At 43.2% G+C, this 19,456-nt stretch overlaps 1 protein-coding gene across 1 annotated transcript in view; it reads left to right on the forward strand.

Annotated features, from left to right (window-relative positions):
• The window catches only part of slc7a5 (solute carrier family 7 member 5), a 74,360-nt gene extending 56,423 nt beyond the window's left edge, over positions 1–17,937 (forward strand). Inside the window, exons 8-10 of the mRNA XM_078400880.1 lie at positions 4,600–4,749; positions 7,246–7,423; positions 9,836–17,937. Coding sequence (XP_078257006.1) covers positions 4,600–4,749; positions 7,246–7,423; positions 9,836–9,894 — 387 coding nt within the window. The 3' untranslated portion in view covers positions 9,895–17,937. The remainder of the gene's footprint in view (positions 1–4,599; positions 4,750–7,245; positions 7,424–9,835) is intronic.
• Positions 17,938–19,456: the final 1,519 nt, after the last annotated feature.

Raw genomic sequence — 19,456 nt, forward strand, 5'->3', positions numbered from 1 at the left:
TTTATATCAAGCCAATTAACCTACAAACCTGCACTTCTTTGGAGTGTGGGAAGAAACCGAAGATCCCGCAGAAAACCCACGCAGGACACTGGAAAAATGTACGAACACCGTACAGACAGCACCCGTAGTCAGGATCGATCCCGGGTCTCTGGCCCTGTGAGGCGGTAGATTTACCGCAACATAGAAAATAGGTGCAGGAGGAGGCCATTTGGCCCTTCGAGCCAGCACCGCACCGCTACGCCACTGTGCTGCCCCTGTTCTTGTTTCAATCTGCAAAATGGCTATACTGGTGTCTGTCAAATCCTACTTGCCAATTTGGAATTTTTAATAAAGTCATCCAGCAGAGAAATGAGCCCTTCAGCACAACGCGTCCATGCCAACCCAGACACCCATCCAAACTAGTCCCATTTCCACATCTCCCAAAATCCTGTCTATCCTTTCACATGGTAGGCATGCGCATTGATTAACTACATTTGGACATGCTTGTAGAAAAAGAACAACTTGAGATCGTGTAAGAGGGTGAATTGTGTAAGAAACAAAAATACTTACATTTCCAAAGTGTTTTTGTGTCTTCTGCAAAATTCCCAAGTGTTTAACAGGGGAACACTGCTTTGAAATGCAGCAAAGCTGGAAATGTATCAAGGCAACTTGTGCACAGCATGATCTCGTAACCCGCAATGTAATATTGACTGAATATTTAATAGACAATAGGTGCAGGAGGAGGCCATTCGGCCCTTCGAGCCAGCACTGCCATTCAATGTGATCATGACTGATCATTCTCAATCAGTACCCCGTTCCTGCCTTCTCCCCATACCCCCTGACTCCGCTATCCTTAAGAGCTCTATCTAGCTCTCTTGAATGCATTCAGAGAATTGGCCTCCACTGCCTTCTGAGGCAGAGAATTCCACAGATTCACAACTTTCTGACTGAAAAGGTTTTCTCCGAGATCTTCGTCGGTTTCCTCCCACACTCCAAAGACGTACAGGAATGTCGGTTAATTGGCTTGGTATAAATGTAAAACATTGTCCCTAGTGTGTGTAGGATAGTGTTAATGTGCGGGGATCGCTGGGCGGCGTGGACACAATAGGCCGAAGGGCCTGTTTCTGCGCTGTATCTCTAAACTAAACTAAATATGTCTTCTTCTTTCGTATGTCAACTACAAGTCAAAAGTGGCAATTGGTGCTTCAGAGTATCGTAGTTGACACTTTGCTTCAAATTTTGCCAGTTCTGTAGAACTCCCCAGGGTGGACGATGAGGACATAAAGTAGCTCCCACCCCAACTAAATATGTGAGCTTCATGCAGCTTCATGCAGCTTCGAACAAAGTTCATAAACACTTTATTTGTCCCCGTGGGGCAATTTACAAAGGCACATAGAGTAGTACAAAAACTATTGGGTGGGGGGGGGGGGATTAGCAGGGTGAGCAGAGGACAGGGGGGGTTGGTAGTTGAAGAGCTGAACAGCCTTGGGGACAAAGGTTGCCCTTCTCTGTGTCGCACAGCCTGGACAGTGAGGCCGGCTACTCACTTGGCCTGCTACTCATTTAAATTTAGCTCTTGGCTGCACTATCTAAGTTCAATATATTTTTTTTAATTGAAAAGTATTATTGAATTTTTACTGAAACTCTTCAGTTGTTAAATTAAAGTTTGCTGTTGCAGTGAAACATGACATTTCATTCAGCAAAAAACAGCGGAAACCATAAATCTGAAGCCAAAACGGAGGATGGGGATGGTCAGGAAGCATGGGATGAGAGAGAGTAACAGGGTCAACATTTCAGATCAATGACCTTTCATCAGAATGATAGCAATCTTGCTTGGGCAGCCAGCAACCCAGCAGCATGAATATTGATTTCGCTAACTTCAAGTAACCCTTGCATTCCCCCCTCCCTCCATCCCTCCTCCACCCAAGTCGTACCAGCTTCAAAGTCGTCTTGTTGAGTTTCATTGACTGTAACTAATTTTCACCTAGCCCACAGCTAACATTGGACTGTTTCCTTGATCATCGTTACTTTTTTGCATATCTTTCATTCATTGTTCTACATCACTGTCTATATCTCTTGTTTCCATCTCCCCTGACTCTCAGTCTGAAGAAGGGTCTCCAGCCAAAACGTTACCCATTCCTTTTCTCATGAGATGCCGCCTGACCCACTGAGTTACTCCAACATTTTGTGTCTATCCTCAGTTTAAACCAGCGTCTGCAGTTCCTTCCTAACATGAAAGCAATCAAACAAATGTTGAATTACAAAGGGGGAGAGGCAGTCAAAATGAAGGGAATGTGTGGGGTGTCTTTCAAACACTTCCATCTTATCACAGCTAGTCCATGTGCTTGCTCCACCTGCCCCTCTTCCTGCAACTGGAAACGTGTTTGATTTTAAACTTTCTTTACTACAAATGAAAGATCAATGACCTAAAGTGTTATTCACTCCACAAAAGCTGCCTGATTTGTTGCATATTTCCAGCAATCTCTTTTTTTAAATTTATATTTCATAACCAATTTTCAGGTAGACCATCAATTTACCATCACTACTTCTAAATCAAATTTTAAAATGTTCTTTAAAAGGAGAATTTTATAAAAGACTAGACTGACGTGAACCCATTGGGTCCAAATCTCTCCTGCGGGCTGGACAACCCTCCCACAACTGCCGATCCTGTGGGCCCAGCAAGCCTTATCCATGGAGTCGTGGCCAGGCATGGAGGGCCCCCGGGGCCGTGGGTGGGCGAAAGGGGACAGAGAAGGGGAGAGGGAGCCACTGACCTCGGCCCCGTGCTTCCAGCGCTGCAGCCAGAGCGAGCCGTGGAGCTGAAGCCTCTCCTGCAGCATGGCGGCGACGGCCATCTTCTTGGACCCTCTGACGCCACCGCACTGCACCATGGGAGGAAGGTCGGGCGCGGGGTATGCCGGGACAGGCGCCGGTCCTCCCACTGGACATCTCACTGGGGGGGGGGGGAGCGCATTTATTAAAGTTTATTAGGTAAATTATATTTTTAAAGTAACAAATGTCGATTTATTGAGACCGTGGGGGAATTGGTGAGTAGGGTGGGCCTAAAATTGTGATGCTATCGTGTACTGTTTTTTTCTGGGTGAAAACAGCACAAACAAACATAAAGGGGAATAAACATACAGGGGAACAAACATACAGGGGAACAAACAGGGGAACAAACATACAGGGGGACAAACATACAGGGGAACAAACATATAGGGGAACAAACATACAGGGGGACAAACATACAGGGGAACAAACATACAGGGGAACAAACATACAGGGGAACAAACATACAGGGGGACAAACATACAGGGGAACAAACACAGGGGGACAAACATACAGGGGGACAAACATACAGGGGGACAAACATACAGGGGAACAAACGGGGGAACAAACATACAGGGGGACAAACATACAGGGGAACAAACATACAGGGGGACAAACATACAGGGGGACAAACATACAGGGGGACAAACATACAGGGGAACAAACATACAGGGGACAAACATACAGGGGAACAAACATACAGGGGAACAAACATACTGGGGAACAAACATACTGGGGAACAAACATAATAATAATAATAATAATAATATATTTATTTTATATAGCGCCTTATCACATGCTCAAAGCGCTTTACAAATACATTTAACATAAAGACAAACAGACAAACTATCCTGACGGAAAAGCGGCGAATACTCAACGCCAGCGTCCTCTCACGTCAGGGTCCGGCAGCAGACATCAAAAAGCACAAGACACACAGATACAATTTTTTACACAAAACAGCCATCACAGTGATTGCTCTAGGCATACCCTCACTGTGATGGAAGGCAAAGTCTTATCTCCTCCTCATTCTTCTCCCGTGGCGCCACGAGGCAGTCGAGGCTCCCAACCCCTTGAAGCCCCCACCGGGCGATGTAAAGTCCCAGGGCCGAGCCACGCAGGGCGATGAGAGTCCTGAGCCCCCACCGGGCGATGTAAAGTGCTGCGGCCGAGCCACGCAGGGCGATGAAGGGCCTGCGGGCGGGTTGATTGTACCTCGCGCTTCGGGGCGGTCGAAGCTGCTACGGCTGGAGCTCCCAAAAGCCGGTCGCCAGCCAGGGACCTGCGAACTCCCGATGTTGCGGTCTGCAGGGCCCACGGCCGAAGCCTCCGAGATGGTAAGTCCAGGCCCTGCGACCGGAGTCTTTGAGGTCGATCCCAGCTGGAGGCCGCCGACTCCACGATGTTAGGCCGTAGCGCGAACGGAGATACGACACGGTAAAGGTTGCATCTCCGTTGAGGAGGAGATTGAAAAAAAGGTTTCCCCCAACCCCCCCACCACCCCCCCACATACACAGAATTAATAATAAAACAAAACGTACATTTAAGAACGACAATGACAAAAAAAAACACAAAAAAAAAACGGAGAGACTGCCGGTGAGCCGCAGCTGCAGAACACAGCCACGCCCCCACGTCCACATACTGGGGAACAAACATACAGGGGAACAAACATACAGGGGAACAAACATACAGGGACTGGGGGACAAACATGATGAGATTTTTAGTAATTATATATAGATAAATATTGAAAGCTGCATTCTCCTTTGCTGATAATGTCTTCTTCCTGTTTTACAGTGCGCGATGACTTTGTTGTATGCATTCTCTGTCGACATATACTCAGTCATTAACTTCTTCAGTTTCTTTAACTGGCTGTGCATAGCACTAGCTATTATTGGTATGATGTGGCTACGTTACAAGAAACCAGAAATGGAACGGCCAATAAAGGTAAATGGGTTTCTGCACTCGTGATTCGTTCCACACAAGTATAGAGACACCAATATTCAATCACATTCACCCTGACAGCCGAATTCATAAATTTGAATGACTTTTTTTCCCTTAAACACATTTAGAAACAAGGAACTGCAGAATCTGATAGACAAAACAAGACAAAAAGGTGCTGGAGTAACTCAGCACGTCGGGTAGCATTCAGGTAAAACCTCACCTTAACATGTTCTCCAGAGATGCTACCTGACCCGCTGAGTTACTCTAGCATTTTGTGTCTTTTTTGTTTCAAAGCATTAGCTGCCCAATGACAGTGACCACAGCAATGTGCATTATTCAGCCATTACAGTGGCGGTCCTGGGTGACAGCGAAGGCATTTCCCACAAGTGTGAAAGAAACAGACTGATCTAAACACCTAATTGCTCTGCCACAATGTTACCACAGTGCCACAATCTTACCACAGGTCCTGATAATTAGTTCTTGAGCTACTTTGGAAAAAAAACTTGGGAATAAGTCATCTTGTCTCCAGCCAGGGACTAATGCAAAGCAAAGGTGAGATAAGCTGAGGCATATTTAAAGATCAAGACCGTCTATAGAACCCAGAACAACACAACACAGCAGTGTGCCCTTCAACCCTTGATGCCAATTTAAACTGATCTCATCTGGATGTACATAACCCATATCCTCCCACCCCTTGCACTTCTATGTGCCTATCTAAAAGCCTCTTAAATGACACTGATGTATCTGCCTCCACCACCACCCCAGCCAATGCATTTCTGGCCCCCCACCACTCTGTGTAAAAATAAATCTTTCCCCACACAACTCCATTAATCCTTCCCCCTCTCACCTTATAGCAATATCCTCGCGTTGGATATTTCCACCCTGGGAAAAAGATTCTGACTCTCTACCCTATCTATTCGTCTCATAATTGTATATCCTATCAAGTGTCCCTTCAACCTCTGACATTCCAGAGAAAGCAATCCAAGTTTATCCAACCTGGTGGCTGAATCCCTCAAATCCAGCCAACATTTTGGTAAACCTACTCTGTACCAAAGCCACCACATCCTTCCCGTAATGGAGAGAGCAAAACGGCAACACTCTAAATGCAGAGTAACCAAAGTCTTGGAGAGCTGCATCATGACTTCCTGACTAGTGAGGAAGACAAGCATACCATACGACTCCTTGACCATCCTATCTACTTGTGCTGCCCTCTCCACATCAATGCTATTAAGGGCCCTGCTATTAAGTGTATATTATCTCCTTGTGGGTCAACCTCCCAAAGCACAACACTTCACACTTGCTCGGGTTAAACCATCTCCCATTTCTCTGACCATTTCACCAGCTGATCTATGTCCCGCTGTGTCTTCTGACAGCCTTCCTCACTTTCGGCAACTCCTCCAGTGTTGGTGTTGTCAACAAACTTATTCATCGACCCATTTACATTCATGTCTAGGTCATTTATATATATCACAAACAGCAGAGGTCCCAGCACAGATCCCTGTGGAACTCCACTGGTCACAGACCTCCAGTCAGAACATCCACCATCCGTCATAACCCCTGTCTTAATAAGCCAGTTCAGAATCCAGATGACTTAAGTCATTGTGAATCGTGTACATCTTAATCTTCTGGATCAGACTATCATGGGGGACATTATCAAAAGCTTTACTAATATCCATGTAAACAACATCCACCACCCTACCTTCATCAATCTCCGTCACTTTCCCAAACATTCAATCAAGTTAGTGAGGCATGACCTGCCGTGTACAAGCCGTGCTGGCTATCCCTAGTTGCTCCATTCTCTTTCAAATGGGAGTAAACCCTATCTTGAAGAATTCTCTCCAATTGTTTTCCTACCACTGACGTGAGGCTATCGTTCCCTGGATTATCTCTATTTCCATTCTTAAACAAAGGGATAACATTGGCCACTCTCCAGACCTCCAGGGCCGTGCCTGTAGCTGGAGAAGAAACAAAGATCCTTGTCTAGGCTTCCAAATATATCACAAACAGCAGAGGTCCCAGCACAGATCCCTGCGGAACTCCACTGAGCATAGACCTCCAGCCAGAATATCTTCCTTCCACCACAACCCTCTGTCTTCTAGGAAAAAGCCAATGCTGAATCCATACGACCGGGTCATCGTGAATCCCATGCATCTTGTGTTCAGCACTGATGCAGGTTGTGTGGCTTGAAGTGACATTTTTCATGAAATGTCAGAACTTCCTTTAATTTATGGAACATAACTATCAAGTTTGATGAAAGCTTGTGGAAACAATACAGCTACATTTGTGTATGTTAGTTTTCATCATTTGTGTTAAGAATGCAAAGTTGATTATCTGGCTTGGATGGTGTGAATTCAGTGATTCACAGACTGAATAAGCTGATCTACTCCCTGATTTCTGTGTACCAGAAGATAACTGAGGATGAAGCAGCAATTAAAGGCAAATAAAAGGTCAATTATGTGAAATTTAAAAACTAATATGGTATTTTCTTATGGTTTACAGTTTAACATCATCCTCCCGATCACGTTTGTGCTCGCCTGTTTTTTTTTGATTGTTGTATCCATATGGATGACACCCATGGAATGTGTCATTGGTTTTGCCATTATCCTCTCTGGAATTCCCGTCTATTATATTGGAGTTCGCTGGAAAAACAAACCGACGTGGCTCTTGAATACAATCAGTAAGCATATTTACGCTAAAAAATTGTGATTAGTAACTTTCGATGTACATTTTGGTTTAGTTTAGTTGAGAGATACAGCGCAGAAACAGGCCCTTTCGGTCCACCGGGTCCATGCCAACCAGCGATCCCCACACATTAACACACTATCCTACATCCACTAGGGACAATGTTTACATTTACCAAGTCAATTATATACCTGTACGTCTTTGGAGTGTGGGAGGAAACCCACACAGGTCACGGGGAGAACGTACAAACTCCGTACAGACAGTAGTTCAGTGATACAGTGTGGAAACATGCCCTTCAGCCCGCTGAGTCCATGCCGAACAACGATCACCCATACATTGTGTAGGAAAATAACTGCAGATGCTGCTACAAATCGAAGGTATCACAAAATGCTGGAGTAACTCAGCGGGTCAGGCAGCATCTAGGAGAGAAGGAATGGGTGACGATTCGAGTCACGATTCGACATCCCGCCCCCCTGACATCAGGCTGAAGAGGGGTCTCGACCCGAAATGTCACCCATTCTTTCTCTCCTAGATGCTGCCTGACCTGCTGAGTTAATCCAGCATTTTGTGATCACCCATACATTGATTTTCAGGCTCAAATGTGTCATCCATTATTTCATATCACCCAGAACTTTATTACTGATTCATGGTGCTAAGCATATTGATTTGTAATATGAGCTTCTTGTATTTTCACTCATGAATTTTGGATACAGAATGCTAGATTCTGAAATAAAAAAAGGAAAGTACTGGTAATGCTCGACACATCAGGCAGCATCAGTAGAAAAGAGAAGCAGTTAACGTTTCGGGTCATGAAATGTTTATGGAACATAACTATCAAGTTTGATGAAAGCTTGAGGAAACTATATGGGCTACATGTTAGAACATCAATTTCTTTGTATAAGTTTGCTTTCATCATCTGTCCCCAATTCTTCAGTGTTAAAAAAGCAAAATTAAATTTCTGCCAAGAATTCAGTGATTCTCAGACGGAATGCACAGTTCAGCAGACTGGGAAAGAGAGAAACAATTTGGTTCTGGGTGTGGGAGGAATGAGTAGAATAAAGAGACTATGTCTGATAGGGTTAGAGCAGATGACTTAATTTGACAGTAAAGTTGCTGTTAAAACCAAATTGAGGTGCTTTGCCTCCACAATATGGACAAGCTAGATGCAGGAAAAATGGTCCCAATGTTGGGCGAGTCCAGAACCAGGGGCCACATTCTAAGAATAAAGGGGAGGCCCTTTAAAACTGAGGTGAAAAATCCTTTTCACCCAGAGAGTTGTGAATTTGTGGAATTCTCTGCCACAGAAGGCAGTGGAGGCCAATTCACTAGATGAATTTAAAAGAGAGTTAGATAGAGCTCTAGGGGTTATTGGAATCAAGGGATATGGGGAGAAGGCAGGCACGGGTTACTGATTGTGGATGATCAGCCATGATCACAATGAATGGCGGTGCTGGCTCGAAGGGCCAAATGGCCTCCTCCTGCACCTATTGTCTTTGTTAATATGGTGCGAATAGTAAGGCTGTGGGACACAGTAGGCCGGATGATACACAAATACTGAGCCAAAATGATAGCTGGTGAAATGGCCAGTCCTATTACAGACAGAAAGTAAAGATTGTGCTACCCAAAGGTGGTATCGATATTGTATTCAGCGGAAAAATAAGGCATCTTCAATGTATTTTAAATGTTATTTTGACAGCAGCAGTTACTGTTCTAATTTTCTGAACTTTATTAGTCAGAGTGCATTTTGATCAATGTCAACTGTTCCATCTAAGACATCCTCTGATTTATGGATCCCTCAACAGAGAATAGTTTTTAAAAAATTCAGACTTAAAAAAAACATTTATTTTAAGATGTCTCAAAAGAAACATCTCAAAAGATGTCTGAGTTCACCTAATTCAGCAGTGTCTGGACTCTGGTCAGCAGGAAGATAACTCCTGCCCAGGAGAATGACCATGGGCAGGGGTGGGGGAGACAGGGTTAGACAGAGAATGTGATGGTGCTGAGATGAAGGGTGAAGTCCAGGGCAACTTTGTTTAAGAATTAACATGAATGCAACAGAAGAATTTCTCCATTTACACCCAACTCCAGGAAAAATGACATTTTTTTTTTTAATCGATGATTTTTCGGCTGTATTACCAATGAAACTGGTCTGTAAACAGTTTGTCAATAGTCTGTCAACTATCACCAGTTGAACCATTCTGTCCTAAAAATATAGTCCCATTTACCAACAAGCTTGCATTCAGCTCCCTGAAGTTAGCAGGGACTAGAAGGTGGCTGATTATTGGGTCCTCGAGCCTCAGCAATCCTCTGTGGGTGATATTGCTCATTCACGTGAATGGCTGAAAGCATGCTCATCGCCAGCATATGGTTCATTTTTCACCAACAGTATTTTCATCTTTCTTTATAGATTCCACTACAATCTTCAGTCAAAAGATTCTGGAAGTGGTACCTCAGTCTTCACAGTGAGAAAGTGAAGTTGCTGGAGAAACACGCACAAAGAATCAAGGAAAGGAGGCATTGTTACATGGTTCAGTCTTTTTTTCCCTTGGAATTATTGTTTACCTTCAAGGTGAAGATTGTTCAATCATTTCAAAATTTGTTGAGAATTCGTCATTCGATCCTTTTATTAGAAAGCGACTCAGTTGTACCTTAGCGGTTTAAAGTTTTTACATACAGTATATGCTCAAGTAGATTTCTCATGTTAGTTCAATAGTAATGCTTGCTGCTCTCTTTACCTTTTCTTACATTTGTTAATTAATGCAATTCTAAAAACCATGTGCCTGCTGTACAATTTACATGTAAATGGGACTAAAATCTAAAAATGACATGAGAAAGATTGACTTTTTAGTTGGGCACTCTTCGAAATGGGAGTGCTTCCAAGATAGAACATGTGCTTCTTTGTCAAAACTGCATTTTGAGCTTCTTATCGCTTCTCGTCTATTGCAATCCTTCATGTAATTCATTTTGGTTGATGATGTTCAGTGGGTAAATGTGCTCAGAGTATGATCACAGTAAGCAATTGTCTTATCCAGGAGGTTATTGAATAGTTTATTATGGGAACATGTTGAACAGCAAGGACCAGCATGGCAGGGAGTTCTGATATATAGCATGATAGTTACATTCTTAAGAAACAGCATTGTAAAAATTGCTTTATAAGAAACAAATTGTCATTGGTGACGGGGGGGGGGGGGGGGGGGGGGATTGGGATAGTTTCAGAGTCTTTAACATTTTTTTTTTTAAAGGTGTTTAGTGTTGTTACCACAGGCTAAAAATATGAAAGGCTGCTTTATTTAACAGAGTATCTTTGCACCAGTGCCACAAGGAGCAGACGCTTGTCAATTTCTATGGTCACCTGCAATGAAACTGACAGATTCTGATTTTAAGAAACAATGATATATGATTACTGTGGGGGGGGGGGGGGGGGGGTTATATGGAAACAGTTTTTTATTCCCTCTCTGTTTTTTTAGCAGGACAGATTTTTTTCTGCTTGTCAATTTTCAAAGTAACTTTTAAGTGCTTCTTCAGTTCCTGTTCCTGGTCAAAATCACATGATAACCAATTCTACCTACACAATACAAAATAATGTTTCTAATTCATCAATTATGTTATACCCAATTTGTAGTAGGGAAACAAGTGTTATAGCAGAACTACCTATACAGTTTTCTCAGTATTCCAAGCTTTGGAAAGGCAGATTGGTCAAGGTTCTTTCTCACTTTCTACCTAAGTTGGGGTGGTGCTAGATTTTAGCTGATTGCTGTATCGTGTTGGTTATGACTCCACAATTAACTCACTTGCTGCACTCCCAGTCCGCTCCCAGTCATGTCTTATTCATGCATCGAGTGCACAGGTGTTCCCCGCCTTGTGATGCTTCGACTTGCGATAGTTCAACTTTGCGATGATGCAAACGGTAGTGAGCCGCAGCTCGCTTCCGCAAACGCGATCACGTGTACTCATTGCATTTCGACTTATGATATTTTCGGTTTCCGATGGGTTTCTTGGAACGTAACCCCATCATAAGCTGAGGAGCATAGAAACATAGAAAATAGGTGCAGGAGGAGGCCATTCGGCCCTTCGAACCAGCACCGCCATTCATTGTGATCGTGGCTGATCATCCACAATCAGTAACCCGTGCCTGCCTTCTCCCCATATCCCTTGATTTCACTAGCCACTAGAGCCCTATATAACTCTCTCTTAAATCCATCCAGTGATTTGGCCTCCACAAATTCACAACTCTGTGTGAAAAAGGTCCTTTTCACCTCAGTTTTAAATGGCCTCCCCTTTATTCTAAGACTGTGGCCCCTGGTTCTGGACCCGCCCAACATTGGGAACATTTTTCCTGCATCTAGCTTTTATAATTTTTATATGTCTCTATAAGATCCCCTCTCATCCTTCTAAACTCCAGTGAATACAAGCCTAGTCTTGTCAATCTTTCCTCATATGACAGTCCCGCCATCCCAGGGATCAGTCTCGTGAACTAACGCTGCACTGCCTCAATTACAAGGATGTCCTTCCTCAAATTAGGAGACCAAAACTGTATCTGTAGTAGATAATGGCACGTATCCATCGGTTGTGGATTCAAATCCCAATCTGGAAGAATACTTTATATTATGTAATCACCTCTGAAATACTTTATAAGACAATAACTGCAGATGCTGGTACAAATCGAAGGTATTTATTCACAAAATGCTGGAGTCAGGAGATAGAGGGAGATCTGGGAAGGAGGAGGGGAAGGGAGGGACAGAGGAACTATCTAAAGTGGGAGAAGTCGATGTTCATACCGCTGGGCTGCTAGCTGCCCAGGCGAAATATGAGGTACTGTTCCTCCAATTTCCGGTGGGCCTCACTATGGCACTGGAGGAGGCCCATACTTTATGTTATCCTGTGAGAATTAGTGGCAACCAATTTTATTGGCAATGGGGAAACAGACACAAGTTTCTATTTCTTAAGTAAATGGAGATTTTTTTAATGAAGGGGCTCATACCACATTTTCAGAAATCAGTATCCAAACGTAGGAAGACTATCTAATTGCTACCTAGTTATTATTTATTTCTGGTTGCACATGCTACCCCAGCCAAGGCAAATGGCAACATAGAATCTTTGTGCGAGTTTAGCTCCCATAGATAATAAGACAAAATGCAGAGTTACAATCCATCAAAGGAACTATTTAGTATTTAACTTATTTATTAAAATTATCTTTTGCATTGCTTCAGTAAAAGAAATATATATATATAAGCACCTATTATTTATAAAAATTCAATTAAAGGATTTCTTACGACATAATTCTTAAAGAGGATTTTCCCCTTATGGCATCCATGTCCTTAAATCATTGTTGCTGTTCTTTGAAGATCAACAATATTTTTCTGAAGATAGGATGGTAAAGTCTTTATGAATTTTTCAGTGGTGTCAAGAGTGAGAATATTTTTCCTTTAAGTTGTATTTTCTTATTTCTAGTTTTGTGGGAATGGTCTCAAACACAAGTTAAATATCACAATAATAAACCAGAGTTACTTTGGATCACAACAATGTTTCACAATTTTTAATGTAACAGTGTAAAGAGCAATAATAAGGTCAAATAGCATTCTTGGCTTCTCAGTTCTACTTTGGTTGATTTTCTGTACATTTGGGGACTTTAAACGTGGTTCTGTAAGAGAAGTGTAAGGAAATACAACAATGAAACCTGCATGCATCTAGTTTACTACAATGTGTAATATGGCTGGAAATAACTCTACATTTAAGACCCAAATATGGTTGTAAAATCCGAGAGTTTTCTCAGTGTGGTTCTGATAATGTGTTCTGATATTATTTAGCTGACCTTGACTCTATTGGGCAAAGGAATAGTTAAGTGCAGCAACTTGACCTCGGAAGACCAAGACAGGACATGGCAAACGCTGGGATCTGAAGGAAAATACAAATTGCTGGAGGATCTGTGGAGGCAGATGGATAAGAAAAGAAGCTGATTACCGAGGGGTGACCCAAAAACACCAAAGATCAGGATTGAGAATGTAAAGGGGTGCCAGTGTAAAGATGTGAGAGGGAGGCTGTGGTAGAGTGCACGGGTGTGGCCAGATGGAATTAGGTGCAGAGGGAAAAGAAACTGAGTAACATGGGGCTGGTGGAGGGAAGATTTGAAAAGAAGAGGAACTGGTTGGATCAGGGGGAGAGAGGAAGGAACAGAGGGGTCCATGTTACCATTAGAATTCATTACATTACCTTGAATTTTTCATTTCCAGATAACCAACACCCCTCTTCTCTTATCTCTCCTGATCCACTCAGATCCTCTACCCCTTTTTCTAAGCTATCCCTGACAGCCCATTACCCAGTTCCTTTACCACCCCCCACCTGGTTCAAGCTGCCTAACGCCCACATTGTGTTCCCTCCCCATACTGTCCAGACCTGTCTTGGGCAGCATACAGCCCAGTGGTAGGAATATTCATTTAACAACTTCAAGTAACCCTTGCATCCCCACCTCTCCACCCCCCCCCCCCCCCACCCAAGTCATTGAGTACCAGCTTCAAAGTCATGAAGAAGGGTCTCAACCTGAAACATCACCTATTCCTTCTCTCCAGAGATACTGCCTGTCCTGCTGAGTTACTCCAGCTTTTTGTGTCTATCTTCAGTTTCAACCAGCATCTGCAGTTCCTTCCTACACTGAGTCATCTTGTTCATTCTCATTGGCTGTAACTCGTTTTCACCTGGTCCCTAGCTAACAATGGCCTGTTTCCTTTATCATCGTTACTTTGCATATCTTTCATTCATCTACATACTAAAACTCTCATTTGTTTGTTCCTGAACTACAGCTAAAACGGTACACGATAGCGAGATAATTTCAGGCCCACCTTACTCACCGTCATCCCTTTGGTGCTAATGGAAGAAGTTTCATTGATATTGGTGTTATATATTTTAAGTTATTCACATTTTAAAGTTTAAATTGATCTAGGGAGGGAGGGGGAGGAGGAGGGAGGATAAGGGGGGTTGAGGAGGGGGGGAGGGGAGAGAGATGGGGAGGGGGGAGAGGGAATGGGAGAGGGGGGGGAGGAGAGGGTGCTGCACAAATGCAGGAGAGATTTAGGCCCAACGTGTCCACTTGGCCTAGTTCGTTCTATATCTCTCTACATCGCCGTCTATATCTCTCGTTTCCCTTTTCCCTGACTCTCAATCTGAAGAAGTCATTGTACCAGCTTTAAAGTCATGAAGAAGGGTCTCGACCCAAAAGGCCGCCTATTCCTTTTCTCCAGAGATGCTGTCTGTACCGTTGCGTTTCTCCAGCTACCCAGCTGTCCGAAAACATCAGCTGTACCTTTGCCTCCACAGATGTTGCCCGACTCCCTCAGTTCCTCCAGCAGTTTGTGTTTTGGTCTTACTCTCAGAAGAGTATTCTGGTGATTATTTCTTGTATTTCATTCTGTACAATAATTTAGCAATTTAAAATGTTGTGTTTCTTAAAAGGAGTTGTCTGGAAGGCTGAAAAACCACTTGACCAACAAAATGATGCCAGAATAAGCTTTCAATTTGGTAAAAATAAATGCAAGGTGTACACAAATTAAGAAAGCAATCATTCAATCCTTGTGTACATCCAGAAGCAGTTTTTGATATTTGTACAGTGAAATTGTTTATATACCTAGAAATGATGTTTGCTGTATTGAAAGTGATGTGAACACATGTAAATGCACAATATTGAAGGATAATCTAAATTAATTTCTAGAAATTATCAACTTAGTTTGCCATTAATGGATTAAGTCATTTACTGATGAAGTCCAGCTAGTGAACTATCCATGTGTGATATTGTCGTACCACTGGGAAAAAAATACTGTTTTTAGATTGCATAATTTAAACGCTTTTTTTGTTCATAGAGTTAAATTATTTTTAAATGGTGCTTCCAGGAAGAACATCAAGTGAAGGAAATAATTTTAAAGAAAGGACAGATTTTATGGGGGGAAAGAAAAAAATCTACCTACAAAATGAATATTGGTTTCAGAGGCAACATAGTCCCCTGACTTTACAGCTTCGTGTTCGGATAAATATAATTTTTTCTTTTCTGCGAGTTAAGACAGGGGCAATTATGGCATCTCCCGATAAAACAATCACTAAAAGTTATGCAGGAAGGGAAATGTACAAAAGAACACAAAATACCCACTGTACCACAATAACATCTGTACAGAAGTAACATTTCATCAGTTTTGAATTTGAGTACATTTGGCCCTATGAGACAGTGTGAAGCCTAAATATTTCTGTGTGTCATTATGTGTCTGTTTTGGGTGTTTGTCAATATAAAGTTATGTTTAATACTCACTTTTATGTTGCTTCAATGCTTGAAATGTATACAAAATTGTTCAAATTGTGTCTTTTAGATCTGCCTTTTTCTCCATCAAGAAATGGCTGGAGTTGAGTAACTATTTCATCCCCAATTTGCATCTAGAAAGTAAAAATCTCAAAATAATCTCACATAAGTTGTGGAGACTTGTTCGTTGATTTTGTTATGGAGTCATAGAGCTCTCCAGAATGGAAATCTTCTTCTGTGGAAAACGACTGAATGTTCACATCATCCATTCCCACACTGACCTTTCTGTCCTGGGCCTCCTCCACTGTCAGAGTGAGGCCCAATGCAAATTGGAGGAACAGCATCTCATATTTTGCTTGGGCAGTTTACACCCCAATGTTGATTTCTCCAACTTAAGTAACCCTTGCTTTCCCTCTCCCTCCATCCCAGTTCTCCAACCAGTCTCACTGTCCTGATTAAATATTACCGATTGTATGCTACGTTATCTCTTTCCCCATAGTTAACAATGAACTTTTCCACATTTCCTTAGCATCTGCTTTGATTTGTTGTATTCACACCTTACCCTTCCATATCTCTAGACTCCCTCTCCCTCAACTCTCAGTCTGAAGAATGGTCTCGACCTGAAACGTCATCCATTGCTTCTCTCCAGAAATGCTGCCTGTCCCATTGAGTTACTCCAGCAATTTGTGTCTATCCCCTCATGATTTTCTATATTTCAATAAGGCCACTATTCAGCCTACTGTAGTCCAAAGACAAGTTCCCAGACACTCCCTACAACCCATTCGCACAACTCCCGGTAACATCCTCATGAATCACTTCCGCACATTTTTCAATTTAATGACATATTTTCTATAGATGGGCGACAAAAACTGTGCACAATACTCCAAGTGTAATCTCACCAACAACTTGCAGCGTGATGTCCCAACGCTTGTACTGGATACCCTTCCTATCGCTGTTTTCAAGACTCCAAACACCTGATATGCCACTGTCAGGGAACCATGCGCCTGTACTCCTGGATCTAACTGTTCCACAATACTCTTCAGGGCTCTGTCATTTACTGTGCAAGTCCTGCCCGGGTTTGACAGAGCAGGTGTTACACCTTGAACTCATCAGAGTTAAATTCCACTTGTCATTCTTTGGCCCATCTTCCCAACAGATCGAGAGCCTGTTGTAAACTTAGATTTCCCAACTCACGATCAATTATACCACCAATTTTGATATCATCTGCAAATTCACTAACGATGCTAACTACATTGGTTATATATAAATTAACGATTTGGATGACAAACAGCAGGAGACCTCTACATCACTGGTCACAGGGCACCAATCAGAAAACCAAGCCTCCACAATTATGCTTTGCCTCCTTCCTCTAAGCCAATTTTGAATCCATTTGGCCAGCTCACTGTGGATTCCATGTGATCTAACCTTCCTGACCACCTACCATGTGCTAAAGACCACAGGGGCAATGTCCACTGGCCTGCCCTGATCAATCCCCTTGGAGACCTCTTTAAAAACTCCGATTGATGAGACACGAGTTCCCATGTACAAAGCCTGTCCAAAAGCTGCTAGATCCTCACTCTAAGAATACCCTCAAACCTTCCCACCATTGACATCAGATTCACCGATCCCTGGTCAAGACAGGTCAGTGGATAGTTTTCTGAATATTAAAGAAAGGCAGGGAAATGCTGGGAAATGAACAAAATCAACCGTGGGCTTGCTAAAAAGCAGAGCAGTCTCGAGGGAATGAGAGGGCTTCTGTTGCTGCTGCTTACATTCTTTTGCATTTGAAGATCTTTATTCTAACACTGGTGGGCTTTCTCTCATCATAACATTTTTATTTCTGCTGATCTTAATTATTAGAGTATTAAACAAACAAAATGCTTACAGGAAAAGACAGAAGAATGTCTGAGGATTAATTATCTCATGTGGTTTCCCAACATTTCCTTCAGACTGTAGGAAAGAACTGCAGACGCTGGTTTAAATCGAAGGTAGACACAAAATGCTGGAGTAACTCAGCGGGACAGGCAACATCTCAGGAGAGAAGGAGTGGGTGAAGTCACCCATTCCTTCTCCAGAGATGCTGCTTGTCCTGCTGAGTTGCTCCAGCATTTTGTGTCTACCTTCGATTTCCATCAGACTATTATGGCTCAGCCGATATTGGCAACATAGCCAAGTTGTTTGGAAAATGTACAATTCACTGCTATAGCCTCCCATGGAAAATAAACAGCATTTTTCTGTATACATTCATGTGTGGTGTGTGAAAATGGACATTTGGGTGGGTTTTTTGGTGGGGTGGGGTGGAACTAGTTGTCCAATAGTGGGATGGGTCAATATAGACTTATAGTTGATTACCTGTCCATTAATTACAACACAGTAACCGTAATTAAAGGAGATACAGGAACAGACATATAGACAAATGACAGAAAGATGCAAAAGCAACAGAGTTGACATTGTGGGCAACTTTAACTTCTCCGATATTGATCGGACTTCATTTGGTGCAAAAGGCTTAGATGGGGGCAGAATTTGTTAGGTGTATAAAAACATAGAAAATAGGTGCAGGAGGAGGCCATTTGGCCCTTCGAGCCAGCACGGCCATTCATTGTGATCATGGCTGATCCTGGACCCGGGCTCCAGGGAGGCAGCAACCATCCTGGAGTCTCGACTGCTGCTGCAGAGTCTCCTGTCCGCACCCCCAACTATTGAGTCACCCACCACGATGTCTCTGCCTGACGCCCCTGTGGAGCCTCAGCACCAGGGTTGGTGTCACAGCCCAGGCTGCTTTGTCCATCCCAAGAGGATGCACCTGTTTTGAGGAGGTACTGCCACGGGGTCTCCTGCACCATGTTTAATTCCCTTCCTCGTCGTCACCCACCTTCTCTTCCTGTACCCTGGGTGTGACAACCTCACTAGGTCCTGTCCAAGAAGCACTCGTTTTCCCGGATGGTCCTGAGGTCATCCAGCTGCTGCTCCAGTTTCCTAACACGGTCATTCAGGAGCTGCACCTGGACACAGCTCCCACAGGTGTAGTGGTCAGAGGCACCAGCTGTGCCCCTGACTTCCCACACACTGCAGGAGACACCCTCCAGGAACTTGCCCACCATTACTACTGCAGCCACATCCCTAATCAAATAATGGGACACATTCACAGAGTTGATTGAACCTTATTCTGCTATCTGCTGCTGGTAGCCTCCTTACCGAAGACACTTGAGCTAAAGACTCGACTTTTACATCTCCACTGCACTTAAGGGTCTGTCACACGCAGGCGATTTTTAAGGCGACTGCCGGCGACTGTCAAAGTCGTAGCAGATCGCCGAACTTTTCTTTTACCCGACGACAATGACCACAACAATGCCGAGTCAGGTCGAGATTACACCGTCTTCAGAAACATCACAAAATTCCCACGCTGTCAATGCTTCTCCGGCGTCCTAATTTTTGCTGAAATCCCTGACAAGTCGGTAATTACTTGAGAGTTTTGAAATATAACATCTCACCTGGGTTACTTGAAAACCAAGCTTCACGGTAACAAGGCATAAACTGGATTGACTTCCAGTTTACTAATAGCAGTATTAAGAAATTTAATTTTAAACGTGGTTAAATGGATTTTTGTGATGAGTGTCGGCATTCTTTGAAAATGTACGGGAGATGCATATCTGGTTTCTGGGTTGCATATCTGGGTTGGGAGCCTACTTTAAATGTAATCGCTGATGGCCATAAACATCGCGAAAATTCCCACGCTTACCTGACCGTCAA

The sequence above is a fragment of the Rhinoraja longicauda genome, chromosome 6 (assembly GCF_053455715.1).
Source record: "Rhinoraja longicauda isolate Sanriku21f chromosome 6, sRhiLon1.1, whole genome shotgun sequence".
Classification (NCBI taxonomy): domain Eukaryota; kingdom Metazoa; phylum Chordata; class Chondrichthyes; order Rajiformes; family Arhynchobatidae; genus Rhinoraja; species Rhinoraja longicauda.